The following is a 9,825-nucleotide window of genomic DNA, read 5'->3' on the forward strand; positions in this document are numbered from 1 at the left end:
TGTATTTTCCTAACACTGAGAGTCAAGTGACTGAACTTGCAACCTTTGGGTAATCTTCGGTTTGTTTGTCAGCTTCACAGAAAGCATTGTTTGTGTTTGTGAGGCCGGATTGGAGCGTGCCCTACGGTTTTCATGGTGACAGCTGTGAGCACACATGTGAGGGAGTATATATTGGGGCACAAAGCCTTGAGATGTCACAAACCTCCTCCAGCTTTACAATGGCAGCCTACGCAAGCATCCTCCTTCTGGCCGCTCTCTGCATAGGGACAGGTAAGAGACCACCGACTTCTTATCGCCAGTAATTCGTATTGCGAGATTACAGCGTATTTCAGGGTGAAGACTTGGGTGATTGATTTTTCAATATTGGAGTTTTTGGGTGGGATAGTATCTGTAGTGGTCATAGAGGTAAATGAACTCTGTGTGCCTGATCCAGCCATCCCGGATCGCATACTTATGCAATCCGGGCTGGCTGGATCTAATCAGGCACTGTAGAGGACCGCCCGCGGGGGCCTCCTGAGGTCAGCCTTGAGGAGCGAGCGGCCGCAGAGTACAGAGCCGCATATGTAGCGGTGCAAGTGGCAGAGAGGCGGCGGAGGGAGGGAGCCACTGCACCGGCGGCCAGAGGCTTCTTTTAGTGGGGGCCAGTGACGGGCCTCCTGACGGCCACGGGCAGGGGCCATTTTTAAAGGCAGCAGAGAGGCCCCGGGGGGCAATTGCCACCCTGCCCCCGGCCCAGTTCGCCCCTGCATACCTTATTTCTCTTTTCCTCCCCATTCTACTCACAGCGGCCATTTTTTACTAAGGGCAGATGAACCCATCTCCCTTTACTCCCTGGAACTCTGGCACATGTGACTAGGACATGTGATCATCTCAGGGGAGGAAAATGCCTTTCCCTGAGAACTCGTGAGATTACAGATGAGATTTACCAGCAATGCTCTGCTGATGTAACCTTCCCAGGATGCAATGCTTGGGCACAGATTACATCATTTGTGCCAAAGTGGACCAGGAAGTGGGAAAAAAAAGAAATTGTAAGAAAAATTAAAATATGTTTGTTTATCTAATGAATATAAGTGTCACGTTCAGCAAGCGGAATAGGGTGGAGGATCGCAGCTGCGGAACTCTTGTGGTACGGCCTATGGGATTGGGTCAGATAGACGGTTCCCTAATACACTGAGTGTGATAGGGAACCGTTCCACATCATGTATCCCGGCCTATATCGAGAAGAGTATGGGTACCCTAAGGGTTATCAATCTAATAGTCTGCTACGTGCAGCTCTGGGGAGTGATGGGACTGTAGTTCCTAAAGGTACACCCCGCACTACTGAGCACCTGGTAAGGGATGAGGCGTACAGGTAATCGAGGTGATTTGAGTAGTTCCTATATTCCACAGCGGGCACAGAGATAGGTATATGCAGATTATCACAGGTATCCTATGCAGGCATGTATGCAAAACACTTTAGTATGATCAGGTAATGCAGTCCCAGCACCAGAATCTTGATTACTAATAGTTCCAGTAGTCTCCAGCAAGTGGTTAACAGCCCTGTATGGTTTACATCACAGTATGATCAGGCAATGCAGTTCTAACGCCAGGAGATAGGGGGAGAGCCCAGTACTTGCGGTTTTGTGGAGAGAATGCTACTGCTGCTATGGAGTCCTCAGTGGTCTGCAGTATGAGAGAGATTAGATGGGGGTGACGGTTGCGTCCCTGAGGGTGGTTTGCTGCTGGCAGGAAGCCTGGTTCAGAGGAGTGCGGGGAGACCTCGCTCGACGTTCCTCATTGACAGAACGCTGAGTGAGTGTTTCCGCCGTGACGTCACGGCCGAGACGGCGCGCCGCAGGAGAGGACGGACGCGCCGGGTGAGTCTCTGACAATAAGATTATTCATATCAGCATCAGCTGTATGCTGATGTGATTTCTTTTTGTGAAAGGGGGTAAAGGTCCGCTATAAATAGGTAGTATGTACATAGCAAACCATGTGTGTATATAATAATAAGTATATAGTCACACATTTAATATCCATAGAAAACTAATACTAAAAGTTCCTTGTAAATCAATAACCACTAAAAAACACTATTCGTATTGCATGCGCCGACCAATAAATGTTGCACCACAGTGATTGAACATTGTCATATTAAGTAAACTTATCAAAGAAAAACAAAAGAAAAGAACGTTGTTATCTTGGTGGTTATATTACTTGGATTAGGATAACGTTAGTAGTTTTATCAGCTGTTATTGAAAGGTGGAGTCATCCTTTAACTTCTTCTGTTTCAGCCTATTCCCTGCAATGTTACACCTGCACCGCTGCATCCAGCAACAGCAACTGTCAGACGGCGACTAACTGCACATCTGGACTAAACTACTGCGAAACGGACGTAGCATCTGCTTCAGCCGGTAAGATTTGCTCCATCCCTTTATCACAACACCAAGGACAAAGAGCACAGATCAACTCTTAGCCCTCGTTCACACCTAGGCGTATTACATATGCGCGTCTGTCGCGCGACCGTCGCGCGTTTCCGAAGGCTACTTGGCTGTATCCCAATAGAAACGCGCAAACAAAACGGCCCAAAGTAGTACCTGTACCTTTTCAGGCGTGGGCCGTTTTGTAGCGCGTTAGGGACGGGCGGAAATACGCCAAGGTGGGAACGAGACCCATTGACTACAATGCAATTTATATTTTTGACCGTTTTGTAGAGCGTTCGTCGAGCGTAGAACGCGCAACAAAACGGTCAGATGTGAACGAGGGCTTAAAGGTGCCCATACACCTGCCGATTATGGCACGATAATTGCGGGAAATCCCGCGATCATACGATAATCGGCAGGTGTATGGAAGGCGCGCGACCATTTCTATTGTACGGTCGCACGTCTTTTGTCTCCCGAGCAGGCTTGAAAACCCGCCAAGAATCGTACGATTTATCGGCGGGTTAGTGGCGTTCTCGGGGAGACAAATGCTACACGGGCCGGTGTGCACACGCGCACACTGCCCGCTCACCATTGCAGTCATTGAAAGCCCCCCCCCCCCCTCAGCGGGGAGGGCTTTCGATAATCGCAAGTACGATCTGCCTGTCCTGCCTGGATTGTATGTGATACATTGTGCCGAGTGTATTTGTGGGCCATTTTGGGTTTTTTTCACTGCCTGGTAAAGAATTTGTTGTTTGAAAATGCGTAGCAGGGGTTATGTTGTACAATAAAGTTCTGTTTTTATAGTGTTACAAGCTGGACTGCCCATTAGTAGAGGTGCACGGAAATGGAAATTTTAAAACCGAAACGAAACCCAAATAAAAAAAATTGTCAGGCCGAAAACGAAAATGTTTTTTATTTACATTTTTTCAAATTTTTCAAATATTTTATTTTTATTTATGAATTCATTTTTTATTCAATATTTTTATTTTTTACTTTACTTTTAGGGGCTTCGGGGAAATATTGGGGGATCTAAACAGACCCCTGATATTTCCCTTTTAAAATAGAAAAAGAGATTTAGGACACAAAGTCCTCAGAGACACACCGAGTCCTCAATCTCCTGTTACAAATGAACAGGAATCCTCTATACTGAGTGTTCCTGATCATTCACAACATGAGGACAGAGTATGTTTACTATAACCACAACTATGAATGATCAGGAAGTGGTGTAGATGTGATGTAGATCACTTCCCATATATTCATTAGGTGCATCCCTACCCATTAGCATTGTACATGTGTAATAAAAGTTTATGAGGCATTACCAAAGCAGGAAAATATCACACTCATGGACAACGATGGGGCATATTTGGGTTATTTTCAATTCATATTAATAGAGATCTTGTTCAGCTGTTTCTGTTCTATTTGTTATACTCCCAGAGGCATGGCCAGGCTCAGACCTTCTCTTAAGATAAAAACAAGAGCTTGGCAGTAGCCAATGAGCAGCTGATTCTGGGGGTTCTGGCCAAAGGCTGGGTCACTCAAGCAGTCCAGTGCTCCTAGGTCAGTTTGTGCCCATATATTTCTGCTGCTGTTTTGTGATGGACTGGGACTTTATACACCGTGTGTTGGTCTTCATCCCATAGAACAGAAAGGCCAGCAGTCCATAATGAGCCTCCGTTGTTTATTGGAGGGCTCAAGAAGACAGAAAAAGTGCTAAAACTATGTTCCTGCACCTGACTCCCAATGTCTGCCAGCCTCATGGGGAAGTAAAATACTCTCTCGCATCCAACAGCCTACAACCAAAACCAACCAAATTACTCTAGAGCAATGCTTTTACCATCTATTGTTGTAGTGGGTGCACATCAGGCACTGTATATAGACAAAGTGATGTGAACGCTACCACCGATAAGTAGGCTGACACCATAATTGCCCCTTTCCCATGATGCCCCTTCATTGTACTGAAGACATTCCCCTCATCTGCCTTCACCTTGTCCCAGCCTTTTTGAGCCTCCTGGACAGATGGGCTTAAAGCTGACGTGCCCTATGGTAGGTGCCGGTCTAATTACACTGTCACATCACATCCAAAGTATAATGTTCTTGTAAGGAATGGTTTTGGTAGACCCTGACACAACATACAGTAGTTCAGGGTACATTTTTCTGATTCAAAAGATTGAAATCTTTTTTATTTTCACAGTAGAATGGAAATTTAAGCAATAAGAGTCAACATTATTACATTAGATATGCTGTTAAATGAAGCCCTAAAGTGACCTGAAATTCATGGAGGTCTCCAATGACACAGGAGGACAGTCAGATATAAAGCCACAATCTGACTGCATACATGCATTGGTCTACATAAATATGTACGCCCCAGCTGAGTATATATGTTTATGTTATGAAGGACTGAGATTAGAGGAGCCCATGGTTCTCCCACCGTGCTTATCATGAGGGAAACAGCAAGGTTTTCAAAACAGTTTCTTGTCTATAGGACCAGGCTTTTGCTGCAACCTTACATAAGAGCTCATTGACTCATCAAAGCAAAAACCGGTCACTGCTATCTCACGGCTTTGGCTTGTATTAGGATTCACTGTTATTTCATGTGAAAGCAAGAAACCTTAGAAACATAACTCATCTGGCCAATAGAAAGGTCTTATACTTACCTACTTTAACGACCCCCTTGTGACCCCATTGGAGGAATGGGCAAATTATAGGCATCACACCAAAAAAAATATATTTTTTCTCACATATTAGGAGGGGAACCCCCACCATAGTTTGGTCTAATATGTCATAGATTACACACCAGAGCCAATCTACCTCAATGCTAGAAATGTATATTGCTGAATCAATAAAATAGATGTTTCATTTTAAAGTAAGGCTTTTACAAACCCCCGTGTCAAAACACTCACTGGATCCAGAAAGATAAAATCTTATAGTTTAATGTGAAATCTGATGATTGCCCCCTTTCTCTAGCTTCCTGATTCTGTCAGTTGAGGCAACCCATTCCATTAAGGGACCTCCAGGAAGTCTCAGGGATGAGCTTGACCCACACCAGAAAAGTCAGGACTGCACACACTGCCAGTAACTCCGACTTTACCAATCACTTTGACATGTGGTTTTCCATGGAAGGTCACCTCTGTTCATGCATTTTTCCATCATACACTTAACTTGAATTGGTCAGGTATGTGACAGGTTCACTTCAACAGTTACAATGTTTCCACATGTTAAGTAATCAATTAATCCCAGTTCCAACTTTCATTGAAGAAGGATATTATACTGGAAATTAAAGGTTTTCCCATTTGTCCCCTCTTTCTGTAGTTGGAATTTCTGTAACCACCATAACCAAGTTTTGCACCTCCAGCTGCACGCCAACCAGCACCAGCTACTATGTGGGCTCAACTTCCACGTCCTGCTGCTCCACTGACCTGTGCAACACCAGCGGAGCCATCAGCATCAAGTCCACCTATTCCGCCATTTTCCTGGTGCTGGGAACCATTGCCATGCTCTTCAGCAGCTCCCTTCTCTGAAGTATGGTGTGAGATAATGCATTGCCCTCCTGCACCAATAAACATGTAATATAAAAGCCTCGCATCGTGTGCCTGTTTCTTGCAGTCTTTATAGAATTGTTATAGTGTTGGATAGCAGGCATCTCCATATGGTGGCTGTTTGACGTTACACATGGCTTTGTGGAAAAAAAAACACCTATGATGCCATTTCTTCCTTATAAGTACTTCTACGTACGGCCTGATTTTAATGACATCCCAACAAAAGCGCTATATTTCTTTCACAAAGTTCTCTTGATCTTAAAGGACACTCAATTAGATTACAAGTGTGTAGATGTCAGGGGCGGTTTACCTAAGACAACACAAAAATTCTGTGTGCTTTAAAAAAAATTGATAGATCAGCAAAAAACTGAAGTAGACCTTGTAGGTAGTGTACGAGTATGAAGCTTCTGGTGTCTGAATCATTAATTTAGTATCAAGTTGCATTGATCCTGTGTCATTTGAGGTTTATAATTGGGAGAAAAGCGCTAAAATAATTGGCCGGTCATTAGGTATAGTTGGGGCCCGGTGATCTGGATCGGGTCCTGGTTCCTCATAGCCATTGTGGGTTAGGACTGCTGGATCCCAGAGTATTCAGTCAGCTATAAAGGACTCTATAAAGTGCACATATTACAGAAAAGTCACCCTCAGATCAAAAAGCCAATAGGTGGTATACCTTAATTAGATGGGCATTTGCCACCGTGCCCCCGATATCTTTACCGAAGAAGCTGGTTTTCTGCACATAATTTGGGAATATCCTGCAGTTTGGCCCTCCCACTTTTTTAGGTAACAACACCAGTAGGCCGCTATGGTGTATACTGGGTCACTGTGGTGAAATAATCATCCCCTCCCCATTGAGATCATTGATCATACTGATGTTGTTTTATGCCAAAAAAGATTGATATCTATTAGAGATGTGCACCGGCAAAACATTTGTTTAGTTTTGTTTCATTTTCATTCAGATTTTGCGTTTTTCAGAATTCGGACGAAATTAGTTAGCGGTAGTCTGTACGAATATTAGTTTGTGGACGAACTTTCGTTGCAGCAAAGTGACAGAGAATAAACAAAAATACCTTTTTTTTTATTTTTACAGTCTGCAGAAGAGGAAAAAAAAAAAAGTGTGAGGTCCCCCCCCAATTCATACAAGACCCTTTAGGTCGGGTAGGAATGTTAGGAGGGACCCTCCACAAAGTTAAAACAAACAAAAAAAGTGTGTGGGGTTCCCCCCAAAATCCATACCAGGCCTTTTAGGTCTGGTAGGAATTTTAAAGAGGAAACCCAGCCCCAAAAAGATGGGGGGGAAAAATGTGGGGTTCCCACATAGCATTCCCACCAGACCCTTGATCCGAGCACAGGCCTGGCAGGGCAGGAAAGGGGGGGGGGGGCGATCGAGCACCCCCCCTGAACCTTACCAGGACACATGCCCTCAGCATTGGGAGGGTGTCCCCATGCTGATGAGGACAACGGCCCATATATTTCTGCCGGGTCTGCGGGCAAGGGGGCTTATTTGCACCGGGTACCTCTTTAATTAAGGGGCACCCAGATGCCCCCCCCTTGTGAATTAGTAATTTCTGTCATTCGGAAATATGGATACAAGTGTCAATAGGCAGGAAACATATATAAAATCACAACCACACAAATATAATCATGAAGTATTTCATGTCTGAACCTCCTACCAGTAGATGGGGAGGGGGCGGGTACAGCTGGCTCCGCCTCTAGATAGGCAGAGCCAGCTGTCACTCACGCAGCTGGGTGGATCCAGACATAATTGTCGGGGGTCCGTTTCAGCTGTGGCATCTCAGTATATAGGGAGCTGTAGCTTGCGGTATACTGAGCCTAGGGTGACGGGAGGACGCTAGTTTGTGTCCTCCCGTTACCCTAAGGAGAACTATGGGGAAAAGACTTAACCCCATAGTTCTCCTTTGAAGAAGAACTATGTGGTTAGTGCTTTTCCCGCATAGTTCTCCCAGGAGGAGACAAACTAGCGTCCTATCGTCACCCAAAGCTCAGTATACCGCGAGCTACAGCTACAGCGGTATACTGAGACGCCGCAGCCGGGATGGATCCCGACACTGTCGAGATCCACCCAGCTGCGTGATTGACAGCTGGATCTGCCTATCTAGAGACAGAGCCAGCTGTGCCCTCCCCCGTCCATTCTGCCAGTCAGCGCTGGAGGATCGGGGAGAGGGGGAATCCCTGTAGGGAGCCGTGAGTGACAGTCACGGCTCTCTGCAGGGACAGGATCGAGAAGTGATCTACTGAGCCGACCTGTGACAGTCTCATTGTCACACGTCGGCTCGAACCATGAGGCTGAGTGGTTTTCACTCACCTCATAGGTCTCCTTTCAATGATGTCTCTTAATCCGATCTTCTTTCCTGATGTTTTCATCTGTCCCTCCAGCGGTGCGGCGGGTCTCTGATCCAGCGCTGACTCCTCTCTGCTTGCTGGCACTTCCTGTCCCACGGTGTCTGCATGCGGGTGCACGCCGTCCATAGACTTACCTTGCGTCTCTGCTCGTCTACCGGCCGAAAATCTGAACTGCGCATGCTCCCGCCCCAAGATGCTTTGCGGCCGCCCGAGGATCTTCACATTTTCAGAACGGGAGCGCGCGGCGAAGACACAGGTACGCTTTTAAAGCGTTTCTTTAAAAAAAAATTATGTTTTTGCATATATCTACTGCTTGCTAGCCTTCTTTGATGTTGGGGAGCTCACAGAGCGCTCGCACATCGCTTTTCCATTAACGAAAAGTCTTTATTGGTCATTCAACAGCAGATACTCAAGGAAGCTCAACATACAATAGCTTGTCTTCAGCAGAATACATATATGGGCTCACCAACCACCGAGTTGTTCCATACACTCACGGTGTCTAAGTCTTTTAACAGTTCTCTCTTGCCGCACTGCTGCTCCGGCCTCAATCTTCAGGGCCACTGTCTGGTTCCCCAGACAATCTCAATAACGTGCCAATCCTCACCATAGGCTTCACAAACCTGCAGCACTGGCCTGGACACTGACTCCTGGGTGGAGCTCTCCTGTCTACAAGGTGTGGGCCCTGAACATCAGCCAGCACCCTTTTTAGGCCCCGTTCCCACTGCGCGATATGCAAATCGCGCGTTTGTCGCGCGATTTGCATATTGCGCGACATCGCGAGATTTGCCGCGCGATGTCGCGTTCAAGCTTGCATTGAGCAAGCTTGAATCGCGGCTAAATCCGCTCCAAAAAGGGTCCTGCTGTAGCGACACACGACCCGCGACAGCAGGACCCTTTGCCCCATTGGATTGCATTGGAGCGCGATATCGCGCGGTAATTTGCAGCGATATCGCGGGAATTACCGCGCGATAAATCGCTCAATGTGAACGGGGTCTTATAAGGGCTGTGCACAGGTGTGCAATCATTTGGTGCTGGTCACCACTAAAGCCTGGACCCAGGAATTGAGATTTCTTCCCTCCCAGTTCTCTTAGAAATCTCCCGGCTCCAGGATCCCAACTATAATCCAGAAAACCCGGAATGAGTTGTAAAACCAGCTCTTTCCTGGTAACAGTAAATTTCCTGGAGCCGCTCAGCCCCTCTTGCTGGGAGTCCTGGGTGACTTTGATGCCACATTATACCGTGGTATTGCCACGCAATGCCACACCTTATATATATGCAAAAACCCCGGAGGGTTTAATAACCCTTTAAACAAGATGATAATGATCCACTTTAGTCACACCTACACAAAGCATATGGACGTCTTTCAATTCAGTATTCTTTTGAATTAATAAAAAAATGTATCCGGGTGGGACTCTGATGTGAAAGGAACCCCACGTGGTTCCAAAAGCTTGAGAAACACAGCAATAAATACATAGAGCCATATTTCTGGTCACCAAGAAAAACCTGTTTCCCAATTTTAGATCATA

General features: G+C 46.1%; 1 protein-coding gene across 1 annotated transcript; it reads left to right on the forward strand.

Annotated features, from left to right (window-relative positions):
* The first annotated feature begins 218 nt into the window (after positions 1–218).
* Positions 219–5,955, forward strand: LOC108803267 (prostate stem cell antigen-like). The gene is made up of 3 exons (XM_018575100.1): positions 219–270; positions 2,271–2,390; positions 5,709–5,955. Exons 1-3 carry the CDS (start codon positions 219–221, stop codon positions 5,915–5,917), a joined length of 381 nt encoding a protein of 126 aa, XP_018430602.1. The 3' UTR covers positions 5,918–5,955.
* The last annotated feature ends 3,870 nt before the right edge of the window (positions 5,956–9,825 follow it).

Source organism: Nanorana parkeri, unplaced genomic scaffold (assembly GCF_000935625.1).
Source record: "Nanorana parkeri isolate BGI_ZX_2015 unplaced genomic scaffold, ASM93562v1 scaffold3548, whole genome shotgun sequence".
Lineage (NCBI taxonomy): Eukaryota > Metazoa > Chordata > Amphibia > Anura > Dicroglossidae > Nanorana > Nanorana parkeri.